An 18599-nucleotide genomic window follows, 5' to 3' on the forward strand; every position below is an offset into this window, starting at 1 on the left:
CTGCACAAAATGGCATTAATCACCCCATTGCCTTCTCCCAGGTCTCCCTGTTGCCTGGGAGACTTCAGAGAGACCAAATTGGAGGGAAGGAGAGCCAAAGGGACTGCTGGTCCCTCAAGGCTGATTGCCCCAACTGAAAAGATGTCCCCTCTCTGACATGGATCACCGCATGAAAGGAGGAATGGGCTTTCCAGGAATGTTTTTTTCTTTTCCTGGAGCACAAAACCTGCTCTGATTTGTGTCTGTTGAGATGGTTGAAAGCATGCCCGGGCACTGTGCAAAGTCCTGGGAGGAAGGCACTTGGGAGGCCAGGAAGAGAAAAAATTCCTTGCAAGGAACTGAAAAAACTCATCAGCAGGACAGCAAACATTTAGCAGTTGTCATTTCCTAAAGCCGCTCCGCAGACTCACCTTGTGTGCTCACGAGAAGCTGTGAATCGCTCTTGCTCCTTCCCGATTCCTTTGAGCACATGCAGGTGAGGTTGGTCCCAACACTTCATCCAGGAGCAGGCACTGATGGGTGCCTGCTGTGTCGCTTGTGAAGTTGTGGTGCATGTGGCAATCCAGGCATTGTTTTGCTGCACACGCCTATGTCAACACTCCCCTGCCTCGCCCATGCCATTAGGAGCAATGGTGGGGTGGGGTGGGTCACTGCCAGTGCCAGGGGGGCTGGTAAACATCCCCCACCGTGCTTTTCTGACAGCATTTGGCAATGCTGTCAGATGATACATCTCGAGACTCTGCACGTCCCATCTACCCGGGCACCTTTGACAGGGCAGTGGACACAGGCTTTGCTCACATGGGTGCTGTTTTGGTGGTATACAGCAGTGATGAGGCAGCAAGGCCAAGTGCCGCCTCTGCATGCGGGTGCATGCTTCTCTCTATTTTGCAAGCTGACAACAACTTGGAGCATGGTACCAGTCATCTTGCAAGCAGCTCTTTAGTCCTCTGGTTGGCCTGGAGACTGTTACTAGTGCTAGAAAGATGGACCAGAGCAGATCCCCGAAGTAGGGTTGTCATTTCTATGTGCCCATGACTGTCTGCCTATAACTCTAAAAGCAGGAAGAGAAGGAGGCCTCTAGGGAACTGCTCCTGCTGACAGAGAGGTGTGGATGTGTAGCTGGGGATGTGGAGAGCAGGCCTTTTTGCAAGGAACAGAGAACCATCCCCGCAGGAGGGCTGGTATTGCTGCAGAAAGCTGCAGAGCAAGGAGTGATGACATCAGATGTCCAACAGCCCTCCTGGGAGCACTGGAGGAGGGCTGGACTGGGGCCAGCAAAGAGAGCAGTCACCCTCCATGTCAGGAGGCGACTAGGCCCCTTGGGATGGTGAAACTCCAGGATCCTGAAATGCCAGCTCATAGCAGGGCCATTGCAGTCGGAGATGCTTTGCTTTAAACCTTGCAGAGCTCTGATGAGCAACCTGCTAGACATGCTGCTGGAGCACAGACCCCATGACAGGCTCATGATTAAGCATGACCCTAACAGCAAAGGAGGAGAGCAGAAAATTATTTAGAAGTGGAGACAGGGAGTCAAAAGACCCCAAATAGACTTCAGATTTACTGCAGAATGGAGTTCACGCAGTTTTTTTTGGGCTAGGGTGATCTGTAGCATAGCCCATGATTCTCATGAGAGCCTATAGGCACCTTGCCTGAGACTTGGCACCTCACTCCTTTCCAGCAAGCACAGGGGATGGCCAAGTTCATGCTCCCCCATGTTTCCTGCTTGGCATGCAAGCAAGGCATGGAGCATCACAGGCTGCAGGTTGGAATTGCTGCTTTGTGGAGACCAGCTGTTTCATGTGCCAGCACCTTCTGTACTCTTTCTGCCACCTGATTTGAAACTTGCCATTCTGTCACTCCCATTTTTTCATTCCCCTAAGTGTAGAAGCCAGGGGCTGAAAGGGGTGATCTAAGTTTACTCTGCTGCACCTCTGCAGGGCTAAGAAAGCACAACTGCGCTCCAGCATCACAGTCCTTTTTTGGAGGCCCCCTTAGCAGCAGTCCTGAGGAAGCTGGCCCTGCTGGCAGCATCTGTCTTTGTTCTCAGTGTTAGCCTCATTTCTGCAGTTTTATTCTCCTTTGTCTACAAACCAGACTGGAAGACTCAGCTGAAACAAGCGGTGAATCAAGGACAGCTGTTCCACAGCTCTAAGCTGCAGGGAGTATCCAAGGAACTGGATTACATCAAACAGTAATGTGGGAACTGTTGCTCTGGATTCATTTCGGTGCCACAAGTCTGACATAATGTTTGCTTTTCCAATGTATATGTATGCAATCCATTGGGTTCATAGAAAGTCTAATTAACTGTACATTAAAAAGAGGAGTTAGATGTGCTGTTACACATCTGTTACAGGTTGACAAAAATAAGCCTCTGGTCCTAACATCCAGCACATCTCTCTTGCCTATTAGCTCCTTTCTATGTACAGTAAAAGTCAGCATTCACATCTTCCTTGGGTTACGACTCTAACATCTCCAAGCTTTTGCTTCCCTATGCTAACATCCTGCTGTCTATACGAGTGGTGCCGGTCATGTTCTTGGATTTGCTGCTTTATTAGCATCCTCTTGAGGGTTACAGCCACAGTGCCTTTTCCTTTAACCCATTACTTCATAATCTTTAATGTCCTGCATAGCCACTGCACTGCAGATAATAGAGCTGCCATGCAGTTTTAAGATGATATATGAGCAGACCATTTCTACCACCTTAAAACACAGATATCTATCTATAAAAGGCAGATAACTATTTTAAGCTTGAAAAGTTAAAGCCAACCAGTTTAACTCAAGATCAAAACTATATTAAGGGAAGAGTTTCACTAATGTGAAGGTCTTGAATTAATTCTAGTCTTGTTTGAAAAAACAGTATTAAAGTGATGACAAAGAGCTCTGCATAACTGCTTAGGTTTTCTTGTAACTCATTTTGCTGTTAGCAGAGATCCTGCTTTTTTTAAAGATGAGGAATACACTACAAAGTGGTTGGAAAGTGAGCATTCATTTTTTCCTTCTGCGGGGCAAGTAGCAGTACAACAAATGCTTCCTTACAGTGGGCCACAACCCCATGGTGCTCAGTGGAGTAACTGGGGAAGAGGAATTTTTTTTTCCTGGTAAATTGAATGTGATCTTCAAGGGGCTGAGTTTAAATTCTAAGGTAGTAATTTTTTAAACAAAAACCAATGAAGTGCAAACATACCTACCTTTGTCCTGTTAACTCAAGCAGGTGTACTTCAGGCATGATTAAGGCCCAAAGTAGGCTCTTCCAGCATGAATTTTTCTTGCAGCAGAAATACTGTTCAGATGGAATCTTACTGCTGTGCTCCTTCCATGGGGATTTCCAGGGTCCAGCAGCCTTGGAAGAAAAGCTGATGGCCTTTTTCCACCATGGATATGCAGGTGTCCTGGGAATCCCACACTTTGAGGAAATGATTTATTGCTCTTTAATTGCTCAAATGAGCCACATGTGATCAGCAAGCCCAACCTATTCAGGCTCCACTAAACTTACTGAACGTGTGCAAAAATAACTGCAGTGCCATGCAGCAAAGCTGTCTTGTTGCATTGCAATCGCAGAACATAGCATCAATTTCTGATGGAGAAGCATATAATAGAAGTATATGGCCCTGAGCTAAAAATGCAAATTTGAATTTGGGCTCAGTGACACAATGGGCTTTTATTTTAACCCCCAAGAAACGCCTTGATTTAACTTCCAAAATCTCTTTTTATACTCTAGAGAGTAATGCCCTTTCTGTACCTGGGTAGGCTATTAATGTGTTCTGCTGTGACTGAACCACAGAAAATTCTTTACCTATCTCAACACATGTTCTTTGCTTTGAAAGGAAAGTCCTCACTTTGTACATTAAATACCGATACAAATTATTTCCTAAGCACTAGCAGTCATTTAATAGTTATTTACACTGCTAGTTGCACATAATATTTTTATTAATACACATTTCAGAAAAAAAAAAACCACCCACAAACCTTCATGGGTAAAAGAACGATACTAGTAGCCAGTGTGGGACACCAACACCAGTGGATGCTGCTGGAGCAGCATGTAAAGCTCTCCCTCCCTTGTTACAAAGTATTCAGAGTTTATTTGTATTTGTTACTTTTTTTCTGAAGTCTGTACTTCATTCTACAAGTATCATTTTTCAGTAATTTCCTTTTTATTTTTTAAAGATAGCAGGCAGACACATATCTAAAACACAATTACAGAATTAGGTAAAATAATCTGTTCATTTTACTTCAAAATGTAGTTCTCTTCTTCATGGTGAATATGAAAATAAGAGTTGTGGGACTACATACGCACCATGCCTTCTGAGCCAGGTTCATGAAGTGATGCGAGATAGACTTTTACAATCTCAGAAGGTCGGGTTATATAAAGTTATGCTCAGATAAAGGTCTCCTTTTGCCAGCCCCAGCATTAAAAGCCACACTGGCTTCTTGCTTGCTCAGCAGAAGCCAGTTCTCTCCTGTATCTGTTGTGGCCAGGGTCCAGCTCTCCATCTCTCACTCCTCAGTAGCATGGTAACAATTTGGCAGGTTGAAATTCAGCTGACCACTGCATTAACGGTGTATGACAAGCTATGGGCTACTTCCATCTCTGCTTGCAGAACTGTTTCTTCAGGGTTAAGAAAATGTCGTGGTTTAAGCCCAGCCGACAACAAAGCACCACCCAGCCGCTCGCTCACTCCTCCCCCCACCCAGTAGGATGGGGAGGAGAAAATACAACAAAAAGCTCATAGGGTCGAGACAAGGACAGGGAGGGATCACTCACCAATTATGGTCACAGGCAAAACAGACTTGATTTTGGGAAAAAATAAACCAATTTAATTTGTTAACAACCAAATCAGAGTAAGATGATGAGAAATAGAACCATATCTTAAAAACACACCTTCCCCCCACCCCTCCCTTCTTCCTGAGCTCAGCTTTGCTCCCCATTCCTCTACCTCCTCCCCCCAGCAGCACAGGGGGGCAGGAATGGGGGTTGCAGTCAATTCGTCACACGCTGTTTCTGCTGCTCCTTCCTCCTCAGGGGGGCAGACTCCTCACACTCTTCCCCTGCTCCAGCGTGGGGTCCCTCCCACGGGGATCAGCCCTCCATGAGTTTCTACAACGCAAGTCCTTTCCACACACTGCAGTCCTCCACAAACTGCTCCAGCGTGGGCTTTCCCACAGAGCCACAGCCTTCTCCGGGCCCAACCACCTGCTCCGGCATGGGGTCCTCCACAGCCTGCAGGGGAATCTGTGCTCCACAGTTAACCCTCCATGGGGTGCAGGGGGGACAGCCTGGCATCTGACCACAGGCTGCAGGGGAATCTCTGCTCCAGCACACCTCCCCCCTCTCCTTCTTCACTGACCTCAATGTCTGCACGACTATTTCTCTCACATCCCACTCCTCTCTTCACTGTAACTCTTCTCCTTCTACCTTCAGCAGTCTTTTTTCCCCTTCTTAAATATGCTATCACACAGGTGCTACCACTGTTGCTGATTGACTTGGCCTTGGCCAGAGGCAGGTCTGAGTTGGAGCCAGGGAAGCTTCTAGCAGCTTCTCACAGGAGCCACCCCTGTAGGCCCTCCCCTGCTACACAAACCCAACACAGAAGAGTATGATTTAGAAATACAGTGTCTCTGTAATACAGGTCCTGAAAAGGAAGGTGCCATTTCTGCACAGATATTTTCCAGAGTGGAATTGCACTTGAAATTATGCATTTTTTAACTGTTGACAAAATCATTGCAGGGTCTGGGGTGGAGATCTGCTCCATTTCCTTCCAGGTTGTGCTCCTGTAGGAACTGCACTGTGGATTGGTCCCTGGTCATCAAATGCTACTTTCCACTATGGCACAAAATTGGACAAACTCAACACAAAAATTGAAGGTACTTTTCTAGTTCAATCATCTCTCTTCCACAGCACTTGGCTGGAAGCGGAAGAGATGCTCTCACTTCCTTGCTGGTTGTGTGACTATCTATCTGAGCAAATTGAGCTTCTTGAGAGCTAGTAAATCCATCAGCAAAATGACAGTAATGAAATAGTGATTCCATCACATAATGTAATTTTTCAAATCCAATTTAAACCTCAACACGGCAGAGGTCCTATTTATTATTCTGAAATGAGGATGGTTCAGAAAGATCATAATTTCATATTATTCTTAAATACATCTTTACATACCTATTCAAAACCCTGCAGTGCTAATAGAAATCATATTTCACACGTATATCACAGACAATATCACAGTACTGTGGATTTAGCAACAATTTATTGGTACTGTGCCTTACTGGGTCTATGTCTTACAACAGGCTTAGTGATAACATGTAATTAAGTTCCACAATAGCAGCATGGAGGGGGTTTAATGTACACATTTCTAAAATAAGGCGTCACTAGACCATTTTCAGTACACATTTAAATTTCAGTGACATTTCCCTTTTTAAAAAGAGCTAGCGCAAGAGCAAAGTTGTGCCTGTATGCATGCACACCACACGCGCTGCGGTTCACAGACACATTGCCGAGTTCCTCCGCCTGATGTTGCACGGAAGCATTAAACTTTCTGGAGCAGAAAGACCTAAGCGAGATTTGTGGATCAATACTACTGATACTAGCAATATTCCAGTTCAGCACTATTTTGACAGTAAAAATTAATGTTTCTCTCTTACAGTCAGGCCTATATTCTCATCTCAGTGCACAAGGGTTTACGAGCCTAACCTAAAACCCACTGAAGTGAAAAGAAATCGTTCCTTTTAATGCAATGTATTTCAGATCAGTCCAAATATTTATTAACAATACTTGCAGTGTTAGGCATCAGCTTTCGTACTTTCAGGATGAAAATAAACCCCAAATTATCGGTGAACTCTTTTACAGTTCTTTGTGTAACTTAAAATGTATTGTTATGCAATTCTAAGCATGGAATGATGATCAGACTGTGTACATATACTACATAACCCTGTCAGCATTTGTATGAAGTCTTAGTTACTATCAGCCAAGCAAACGTTCTTTGCTGAAAAATAAGTCATGCTGTTTTTAAGGTATTTCTAAATGCTAAACTCATCAAGCGCAAGAATTAAACCTGAAAAATCCCAGCATTGGGGCGATTTTACCTGTGTTCTCCTCTCCCTGGTCGCTGCTGTCCCAAGTGTGTTCCTGGAGATAGCCGAACCTCCGGTGAGCTCACTGGCTGTGGGAGCCTGAGGAATGCACACTGCTGACACCACTGACCTGCCTCTGTTTGTCACCATCTGCTCTGTGTGAGTTTCCAGCCTGCCTTCTGCCTCTTCCTCCTCAGCCTTCATGATAACACTACCCTCAATACCCTTTCTGTTTGTCTTTCCCAATTAATCCTGGACCTTTTTCTCACCATCCTCCACCTCTACAAAACACTCACTTGAGCCAATAGGGCACTACCCTGCTTTTTCATTCCCCTCTCTCCCCGGCAGGGAATCAGAACTGGCACTCTAATTGAAATGCCAAAAAGAGTTCTGGCTTAAAATAAATGGTCATAGGATCTTGTTTATCTTGCCTCAACCATCCTGCCCTAGCCTGCTGTGAGAGTGTAGAGTGTGTGGAGTGTAGCTCCTCTGGGACACCAAGCATACAGCAGGCTAAAGCAGCAAGCACATGCCTTGGTGGTGTTAAATCATAAATAAAACAGCAGGAGCAGGCACCTCCTCTGAGCATAAAAAGCAGAAGCCTCCTTGTAACTCATTTAAGTTCTCTCTTCAGAAGCAAACCTCCGTTAGACTCCTGAAATCTGCTTTACTTTGGGGAGTACAGCTCTTCAGCTGAGCTCAGAAATTAGTCCAGCAGCACAGTCCCCTGCGACAGTAATCTCCAGAGCAGGCACAGCATGAAAAACATTGCCCATCTTCCTTAAGATTAATTTTCCCCCAGCATTCACTGGAGTTCAGCACCACTGTCACTCGTGCATTCAGCCCTTGGGGCAGGCAAGAAGACAGCTGTACCATGGACTTGTGAAGTGCTTGGAAACACGGTTTGAACAAGCCAAGGGGGAAAATCAGCGTCCTATTCCTCTACTGGCATCAACGATGCTTAGCCTGCCTATTTCGACGGCCCTGAAACACTATGCCTCGCTGACGTGATTCTGGTGCTAGTGTAGATAACAGGAGAGAGCAGGGCAGACTCAGGAAAATGTCCACAAGCCTGAAATTAGACGCATCAAATCTGTAAGTGCAAAGGTAAAAAGCAGCGATGGAAAAAGGGTGATCCACAAGAAGGTCACTGGCAATTTGACTGTTCTCTAAGGTCCCAGGTGACAACCTTCCCTTCACCATCGAAACCACCTACCCAACAAATTGATGATGAAAACCATAGGGGAAGACTTTTACCGCTTCTATCAAGTTTCCTCATACATGTGTTTCATGAGTACCTATTTACAGGTACAGATATTTACTGACACAGTCTGTTAGTCTGGTGTGAACAGGGTAGGTAGGTGTTGCATATTCAAACTTTATATGACTGATATGAAGACTAGTCTGGGACTCACTCATTTTGCAAACATGCAGACTTCTAAGTTTCCAAGTTTTCTTAATTTGTGCATTTAAAGAAAAGAGTTGGCAAAAAACCACAAAAAATTAACTTGCAGAATGTTTCAGTTGTTGAAATTTTTGCACATTTTTCAAACACATCTTGGATTCGGGCTCTGACTGTCCTGGCAAATGATTAAACCACGACAGATGGCTTTCATGTATTGCAGTGAGAGATGCATTTATTTCATACACAGGCTCATCATCAACTTTAAAAAGACAGCTAGTACTGTCATTATTTTCACAGGGAAAGTACATTTCCCCCCCCCTTAATGGTCATATCTAACAAACCTTTTTTTTTTCCCCCTCAAAAGTACTACTGTCTATATCACTAGGTGCACACTCCATCTGAAGAAGTCTATTTTCTCTCCAGGCTCAGGGTGATTACGTGGCTGAGCACTAACTACAATTATTGACGATGTGGGGGAGAGCTGTGCATGTAGCATTCATCAGTGAAGACTAGACATCCCTCCCTGACACCCCTCTTCCCCTCCCTGCCCCCTGATGCTGTAATTGTCAGTTTTCCTGAGAGTGTGAAGCATGGGATTAGCTGTGCTTCACAAACTCTGGCAGCTCCATTCCTGTGCGCAGGGTAAGCGTTCCAGCCTTCTCCAGGGCAAAGGTCGGGTGAGCAGCATCAGTAAATTTGTGCCTGATGGCGAACAGCACCAGTCCTCTCTCTGCATTGAAGAACAATAGTCTGCCATCACTGTAATCCAACAGGATGCCGATCCTGGCCGGGTGTTCTGTCACATGGACATCACTCATCACATCGATGTGAAGAAATCTGTAAAGAAAGCTGCAGGAAAATGGAAACCAGAATACAGTGAGCTTCCACATGGTGATTTACCAGAAATAACCTACTGCTTAATTCCCACCTATTAACAGGTTGCAGCATACAGCAGTGTATCATGTGGCAACAGAATTTTGCTCCTACCTGAGCGAATGTGGCATTGCTTCAAAGCCCTGCCTGGCGTGCCGATGAGCCCTTTCACTCAGCATCTTTGGGCTCTCTGAATAAAAGCAGACTTGCTGTAATCATATTCATCTATATCTTTCTTATTACATGTCTTTTTGGGGATTTAAGCATGAGCTGTGCTTTGGTAAAACCCTTTGCATCTCAGATGTTTCATTTAGCTAGTTATGTTCATGCATCCATATGATTTCACACTAAAAAACCACACTTGTTTAGATCAAGAGCACCTTTACACCATTAACAGGGTTATGACTTACAAACCTCCAAATCACCTGGCACTGGCCTGCTGAAGACTACCCCAGTGTCCTGCAGTCCTGCCATAGTGGCAGGTGGGTGCCTGTCGCTGCGAAGGACAAGGCAGGAGAAGGCATTCCCTATGGAGGCTTGAAGTCTCCTGGAGCTGGAAATAGATTCTAAAAAGATTGCATTTATGGACATAAATATGCTTGCTGGGATTTTGTGAAGCAGTTCAGGATATGAGCCTGGAATGACAAAGCAGTGGCAAAGGAGGTATTAAAGTTTGATTCACTGGCTGGGTGAAGGGAGGCAAGTTGGTCTGTTTGAGATTTTTTTTTTTATTATTATTATTATTTTTTAAGGTGCATCATAAGATTTTTTAATTAAGAGGAGGAGGTCTAAAGCTCCTTTGTAGTTGTCCTCCTCTTATTACTCAAATTTGCAGAAAGAAAGCAGATGGGTCCTTTCTGCTCTCGTGATTCTTGAAGCTGGCCAGCTTTATTTAGGTGAAGGACAAGCGACTTCCCAAGCAGCTAGACTGACTCAGCTTTACCTGGTTTGTGTAGGACAGCAGCGCATGCACCAGGAGGTATCACTCAGCCCCAGGACACTGCTCTGTGATGTTGCCTCGTAGCAAATCCCAATCCTATAGCTTCTGCAGGCAGAGACAACGGTTTCCCAGTAATGACAGCCCCGAGCAGGCAGCAGTTCACCCAGGATTGAAGGAAACCTATTTGTGGAAGAGGTGTACAGTAAAGTGAGTGTGGTGGTAGACCAAGCATATTGTGATATTTCTTATAGTCACGTCATGCAGCAGCATCTAAAATTACTAACGGATTGCACTCTGTTATTCTAACTGCAGGGTTTTATCAAAGATTTGAACATTGTCACTAAGAGTCATTTCATCTTTGCACTGAGATGGACTCATATTGAGTAGTAAAAACCATGAAACTTTACCCAAAATTATATGAAGCTAGCAAAAGGTGGAAAAGGTGACTTTGGAGGCAAAAATGGACCTCAAATTTAGCAGGCTTGTTCAAACTAGAAAGCATGGCTGTTTTAAGTAGACACAGTGACAAACATCTTGTGTGCATTCAGCTGTAATGGTAAAAAAAGTGCTTAAACCAGTAATACCCCATTACCTTTTAAGAAGCCATATCAGTATGGCACAACTTCATACAAGCGTACCTGTGCTTGTGATGTGACTGATATCAGCATGTCAAAAAAAAAAATGTTTGCAATGGATGGAGCTAGCCTGGTACAATCATTCTAACATATCCCAGGAGCACTTCCTAATTCTCCAAAGCCACAGATGCTTTGGAAAATGTTACCAGTAATGCCCTCAGCAGAGGAAGCAAAGTAAAAGGATGGATTATTTCTAGCCACAATATATTAAAAAATAAGCCCACAAATCTGGCCTTCTCGGTGCAGCAACAAGTTGCTTTGAGACTGAAGTGCTCTGAAGGATTAAGCAGTGACCATGGACTGAGGCAAACCCAGCAGTCCCAGTAGCGCAACACTGAACTCTTTCCAGCACCTACATCAATGCTGCAACTGGCTTTATTGAGGTATTGCAATGTTTGAAAGGGGGGTCCATCACGCAGACTGAAACAATTCAGTTCTACAAAATTAGTTAGTGCCATGTGAAAGCTACCTATAGGCAAAAATAAGAGTGAGAGGCCCATCCCGAACCCCACGGAGTGGCGCGCTCAGCATGCTGGTACTCACCCAGTGAATTTGGCTTTCTCGGGAAGGCGGATCACAGTTGCATCGGGGGAGATCTGCAAAGCGGGATGGGCTGTGTCGCTCAGTAGGCGAAATCGAGTTCCTGGTACAATTCACGACAAAGAAACATCATTTCTGAGAGGCTGGCAATATTAACACGAGATGAATCATAAAATGTTAAGCAACAATTACTGCCATCTTAGCTGGACAGAGGTAGGAGTGACAGAAAATTGGGTGCAAATGCAAGGACTCTTCCAAGCTGGGCCTGACTGGGATGGCAGTCTTCTGGCAACTAGGCCCAGGGATCATAACAGGTTATATTATTCAGAAGAGTAGCTAGGTGATAAAGAAGTCTTCGGTATTAAAGAAGGTTGAATCATTTTCAATCAATTGCTTTTTCAGAATAGCAAATTTGAATTTTGAGGCTGGTTTGGAAGAACCATACATGATTTAACACTATTTATCTGGAAACCTTAAAGTTTAAATCATCCATTACATTTTAAAACTGCTCTGCATGCTTCCTCATCCCTGAACCCCAAAGTCCATAAGGTTTTAATTTTGGTTTTTTTTAAGGTCATGGAATCTTTTATCAGAATGTGCTCTGCCAAACTCAAGCAAACTGAAATCCCTGAAGAATATTTAATCATTTCATATTTCTGACAGAATTCAATGTTTTTGCTTCTGAGGTCACATCGGTTTTACATTGACATAAATCTATCAACTTCAAGTGAAGTAGTCCCAGATTGTGCTTATTTTAAGCAGCTAAAATACGGTCCCTTTTATTTCAATAACTTGCTTACTCCCGTATTGGAAAGCTCAGTTATGATTTCTGGAGGAAAATACCATCTTTGACCGCTTTGCCCCTCCACCCCGTTGTTTTGACATCAGAAAATGGTGATGTACCTTTAGTTGAGATGAGAGCAGCTTCACTTTGTTCACTTGTCCCAAATGGGTTGACAGCCCTCAAGTAGAAGAAATAGGTCACATTGGGCTCCAGGGATACTTTCAGTTCAGGTCTCTTTATACTAGCAAAAGACCTGCACATTTCAAAGATTTTCATACATGAAAACGTATGCAGATATTCAAACCAGGAAAGAATAATTTATGCAAACAGCTAAGCCACCTAACAGTATTGTTGACTACTGAAACAACAGGCACCATAGAGAAACTCCAAATTGAAAAGACGAACACTGTTTTCACACACAACCGAGTTATGTAGGAGCTTCGGCATTTTACTTCAGGGATCCTCCTTACTTCATCTGACAAATTTTCAGGCCTTTGTTCCTGTACTGCCTTCTCATTCAGTGCAGTCATTTGGTGTAATGCTCACTGTATGTTCATTTTGCAGCATAAGTCATCACATAAAATGCAAGCAGTACAGAAACAAATTCTCATCTGTCTCCTCTAAAAAGTCTGCATTACAAAATGAACAAGCTTCTGCAGAAAAAAACCCCTTGTAATTAATTCAGCTGCATGAGATTGAATGCGCTTGCTGTGTTTGTACAGTCTGGGCACATGCTTGACATCCAAAAGAATGGATACCCTTATCTGAGATAGCACAGAAACCGTGCACTTCTTATTATGAACTCCTTGCTCACAAATTGTTCATCAACAAAGTCTTGGCTCTGTCTCCCTCATGGTGCTGTGCACTCTAACAGGCTGGTTTTGCAAGAGGCAGCAGCAGGGGAACTGCCTTTGCACAGTGCCCTGCTTTGAATAAGTCTCCCCTTTGTGGTGCCTCAAAAGCTCAAGCCCTCACATGCTCAACCGCTGATGTCTTGACACACTGCAGGAAAGTAAGAGTCAGCACCCACTCAACCTGCTTCGCAGGCGCTTTGAAATGCCAGTGAAAGTACTTTGGATGACTAGAAAGATGCCAATTTTATTTTCTATATTGTCAGGAGTATGAAAGTTTGGCTTAAATTCTCACACACTGGATCCCGATTTTCCTCATTTTTGCCTCATATAATAATGGCAAAGCCAGACAGTATATACCCACCGCATTGTACACCTGCAGGTAAAGACTGTTTATCTGTATAAATTGGACAATTTCCTCCAAAAAATGCTTATAGGAATCTTCAAGGCAAGTATTTAATTTTCCAAGTGTAATGCAGGTCTTTTGAGATAACCCCCCTGCCCTCTGGGCTGAAAGACAATAACCTTAGTAGTATGAGGAAGGGCTGAATGCAGGAGTCTTGCTCTGCTCTCCAGCAAATTCGCAAATGGGAGACATGCCTTCAGAGAGCGTGCAAGGCACTTTCCCTTCCACCACGAGTTCAAGAGTGGAGCTCAGGATGGTCTCCCTCCTGCAGGTAATGTCTCTATGGGGAGATAGATTAAACAAATCACCTTTTCCAGCACTAATTACTGTGACCCCCAGAGGAGGTAAGGCAGACGAGTCAGCTGTCAGATAAGATCATTGCTGTTCATTTGTAGTGACTGATTTTTCACGTACGTCCCACCAGAGAAGCAGTACAATCTGAAGAATAATCAGTGCTCATCCATCAGGATTTTTCACATGCCTGCCTCCCACAGCCCTACATACACCAAATTCCTGTTAACACCACATAGAGCTCTGTCTAGGAGGATGGCATCCTGGGGAAAGACTGGTGCATCATCCTTATTAGTCTGTAACAGGTATTTTGTACTGACAGCTGTCATTAAAAGTGATTGAAAACATTGAGAAAAAGCACTGGGTGCTCCTGTGATCTTCTTTCAATTTGAAAGAATTTCAGAGAGTTTGGGGCTCTTGTGTGATTAGTGCTGGGCCATGCCACCTTTGGGGAATGTGTTACATTAATGCTGGAACTGATGCAGTAAACAGAAGTGGGTTGCCCAAACATGGTAGCAATTGCACGGTTTGCTTCACCCCTGTGACTAACTGTCGTGGTTTAACCCCAGCCAGCAACTAAGCACCACACAGCCGCTCGCTCACTCCTCCCCCCTCCCAGTGGGATGGGGAGGAGAATCAGGAAAAAAAGTAAAACTCGTGGGTTGAGATAAGAACAGTTTAATAACTAAAGTAAAATATAATAATAACAACAATAATAAAAATATAATAATAATAATAGTAATGAAAAGGAATATAACAAAAAAAAGAGAGAAATAAGACCCAAGAAAAGACAAGTGATGCACAATGCAATTGCTCACCGCTCGCTGATCGATGCCCGAGCAGCGATCCGCCCCTCCCGGCCAACTCCCCCCTGTTTATATACTGGGCATGATGTTCTATGGTATGGAATACCCCTTTGGCTAGTTCAGGTCAGCTGTCCTGGCTATGCTCCCTCCCAGCTTCTTGTACACCTGCTTCTGGCAGAGCATGGGAAACTGAAAAATCCTTAACTTAGGATAAGCGCTACTTAGCAACAACTAAAACATCAGCATGTTATCAACATTATTCTCACACTAAATCCAAAACATAACACTATACCAGCTACTAGGAAGAAAAATTAACTCTATCCCAGCCGAAACCAGGACACTAACTAAAGCCCCGACCACGAGAGCACTTCAGCAAGGCATTGGGAGTTTGGCAGGCTGGTCAGTTCTTACTGAAAGGTTGAGGGAAGAGGTGCAACCTGATGAGTTGCCTGATGAGAACCTGAGATCTTTAGACTTGAAAGAGGAAAAAGGCTCATCTGAGTATAGGGGACAAGGAAAAGGAAAGATGCATTGAAAAATATAAGATGGGAACTGAGCAAGGAGGCAAATATAAAAGAAGTGAGAGAAAGGAAAATGGGGATGGAAGCAGAAGCATGGGAAAAGAAGCGGGCACCCAAGCTTTGAAGAAATTTGTCCATGCTTCCTAGACAAGTCTGGCCCAGTCTGTTCCTTAAAAGCACCATCCTGACATCTTTGGCGTGAATCTGAAGCACAAAGCACCAGAAAGAAGTTTTGAGCAAACAGTTACGAGTGAGATGAGGGGAGGACACACTAAGCTATTCGTTTGAGGCTGTTTGTGGCAACATGTAGATCAATGTGTTTTAAGCACAGTGATGCCCTCTATATGGCTCCTTCTTCTGTCTTCTGGAAAATACCACATAAGTCAGTGTCCTCCCAAAGAAATTAGGAGATCTTCTTTTTCACTATTAGCTATTTAACTGATGACTAGTTAACAAAGCACAAAATTGTTTCTAAATCCAAGTAGACAGGTACATTCTGGTGTAATGAGTAGACCTATGGTATTCATATTCTGGAGTCTGGATCCCAGAATCTGGGTATTCAGAAAAGATTTTGGGTCCAGCTGATTGCAGAATAAGGTTAGCCATCAAAGTTCAGACTTGCGTCTCTTTCAAATCTGAAATTCTCCAAATCAGAATTTGGTTGCATTTTTAAATCAGAGACCAACAGCATGCCTCTTTTCAGTTGCAATAGTGAGACAGAAATGTCTGGACTTTAAGCAGATCTGGTCAGTAAAACAGTGATCAGATTTTTGAATAGCATTCTCTGCTTGGTAATCTATTTTAGCCAGCTTTAAGCTGCCTAAGAATAAGAGCCCATCAATTTTAGCTACGATTAAGGCTTAAAAAACAGTCCCGCTGCTGCCAACTAATGAAACAGAATATGCCAACAAGAATGAATTTCATTTGGAACAGTCTGAGCCAGCTCCAAGCTCACAAGGGGCTGCGTGCAAAGAAGAAATAGGTCTTGCTATCACCTCTCCTTCTGTCTAGAAGTTAGGGTGAAGGGGGAAAGTGAATACTGAGGGCTCCCCAGCAATCACTGTAGTTTGTCATGCTTCAGATTAACCCTGTAATCAGTGATAAAAAAAGCAAGGATGAGGAGAAGATATGATTACTGCCTAGCTTACAGCATATAGGACATGCATGGGAGAAGGGAAGGGAAAATGCATCCTGACTGTTGGGGGAAAGCCTGTTTCATTTCTGAGTTCTTATAACAAGCATTGCAGCTAGATCTTCCTCAAGCTCACCTGAAGTATTGTACCATGTAATTTTGGTCATGAAAGAAAGAGAAATCCACCTACAACATTTTTTGTCATCTATTTTCTACTTTAAATACACCTGCTCACTTTATAGATGATTTGAAATGTAGTAATGTTATTATCAAAGTATGAGGCATCCTGGCCTTTAGTCTAAATGTTATCACATTTGCACTGTCCCCACAACGTCTTGGTATCATAATACAAAATTCAGCACATAGAAATTCAAGAAACATTTGAAGTTAAATATTTTAAGTATCTCCTCTTAATCCCCCTCTTTATAAGAGGAATCTATAAGTCTCAAAATCCAGTCTCCAAATTTCAGGTATGTGCTATTCAAGGCAAAGCAGAAAGGAGTTACATGTTTCTTCATCTTTAAATTGCTGAGCAATATTATAGTAGCAATTGTCTGTTAAATTTGTGATTTCCCTGGTTTTAGGGAAATCTGATGCTGTGTTTTGATGCATGTTTCTCTCATCAGCATCCTAATTTATTTCAAGGAAACAACGTCTAGAGGATATTTTTTAATATTGCATGAACCCAGCAAATGATACGCCTCGCAGTGATTCAGAATGCCTTCTGTGCTGTAATTGTCATTTCCACCCCCAATATCCCACTGAAACAGCACCTCCAGACCTGTGCTGGTACCACTGATGTCGAGTTAGAGCTGAAAGCATGCAAGCTTCTCAAGATACGTGTAGAAGCACACAGAAGGGGTGCACCATGAGCGGAAAAAAGCTCTTGAAGCTAAAAATAAAGAACAAATTGCTCTGAGTTCCCTCCCAGCTGTGCTGCACGCTTACTTTCCTCTCCTCTGTCCCAGCTCTGGCTGTTTCGGGGTTAGATCACCAAAGCACCACCTGCAATGGTCCTCGCTGCTATCTCAGACAGCAAGCCCAGCACAGCCAGAGGGGAGGAAGATTCCCTGTTTTCCACACATTGTTTCCTGAGCTGGCAGGACAGTCATGTGGGCAAAGCAACAGGAGGGAGGCTTGCTCTCCTTTTTCCAGCATTAGACCTGCTCTATGGGTAGACGGAAAATTTTGGTTGCTAGCAGTGCTGGTCTCACATTGGCGGAGAGGACGACACTCAGTCACTTCCACTTTTACAAACTCACCACATACTGTACTAATTTCTGCCTCCCTGAGTCTTACAGATTTCTCATGATGTGATACATGGTTTCCATCTGAACAGCCCACACACCTAATCCCTGGACTACATTTCTTTCAGTGTTCCATTTTCCACCCACAGCTCCATTGACTTCTCAACACAAAGAGGCTGAACAGCAAGAGAATAGCAGACCTCTGGAAACTGAAAGAAACATTTCAAAGCCTCATAAAGATTCTGGAAAAAGAATCAACCCGGGAAGGAGCTTTAAAACCACAGCAGCAGGCCAGGGACTTGTCGTTGCAGAAGATTTAAGATGGTTTTATATGGAACCATGTCCCTCAGGTGGCAAGTTAGCAAGGAGAGAGAACCCAGAGGAGAAAATCTAGATTTTTTTGATGGTATGTAGAAGGAAACTTTTTATGAGGATTTATTTCCAGAGGTTCCTCAAAGTCTCTCGCTGGGGAGCTGGGACTGCTCCAGGACTGCTCCAAGGACCTCCTTGGAGATATTCAAAAGCCACCTGGACATGATCCTAGGCAACTGGCTCTAGGTGGCTGTCCTGGTTTCGGCTAGGACAGAGTTAATTTTCTTCCTAGTAGCTGGTATAGTGCTGTGTTTTGGATTTAGTAGGAAAAGAATGTTGATAACACGCTGATGGTTTTAGTTGTTGCTAAGTAGTGTTTATCCTAAGTCAAGGATTTTTCAGCTTCTCGTGCCCAGCCAGCAAGAAGGCTGGAGGGGCACAAGAAGCTGGGAGGGGACACCATCAAGACAGCTGACCCAAACTGGCCAAAGAGCTATTCCATACCATATGACATCATGCCCAGTGGTTAGCTCAGTTGGTTAGAGTGTGGTGCTGATAACGCCAAGGTCGCAGGTTCGATCCCCAAATTTCCAGTATACAAACTGGGGAGAGTTAACTGGGAGGGGGGATTGTGGCTCGGGAGCTAACTGGGCATTGGTCAGCGGGTGGTGAGCAATTGCATTGTGCATCACTGGTGGGTTTTTTTCTTTTGTTGTTGTTTGTTTGGTTTTTTTTCCCTTCCTCCCCTCCTTTTTGTTATATTCCTTTTCATTACTATTATTATTATTGTA

The 18599-nt window shown here is 43.8% G+C and overlaps 1 protein-coding gene across 1 annotated transcript in view; it reads right to left on the reverse strand.

Annotated features, from left to right (window-relative positions):
- Positions 1–9040: 9040 nt before the first annotated feature.
- LOC127028688 (cardiomyopathy-associated protein 5-like) overlaps positions 9041–18599 on the reverse strand; it is a 45144-nt gene continuing 35585 nt past the window's right edge. Inside the window, 4 exon segments of the mRNA XM_050914389.1 lie at positions 9041–9319; positions 10287–10463; positions 11462–11561; positions 12362–12495. Coding sequence (XP_050770346.1) covers positions 9067–9319; positions 10287–10463; positions 11462–11561; positions 12362–12495 — 664 coding nt within the window. The 3' untranslated portion in view covers positions 9041–9066.

The sequence above is a fragment of the Gymnogyps californianus genome, unplaced genomic scaffold (genome assembly GCF_018139145.2).
Source record: "Gymnogyps californianus isolate 813 unplaced genomic scaffold, ASM1813914v2 HiC_scaffold_39, whole genome shotgun sequence".
Classification (NCBI taxonomy): domain Eukaryota; kingdom Metazoa; phylum Chordata; class Aves; order Accipitriformes; family Cathartidae; genus Gymnogyps; species Gymnogyps californianus.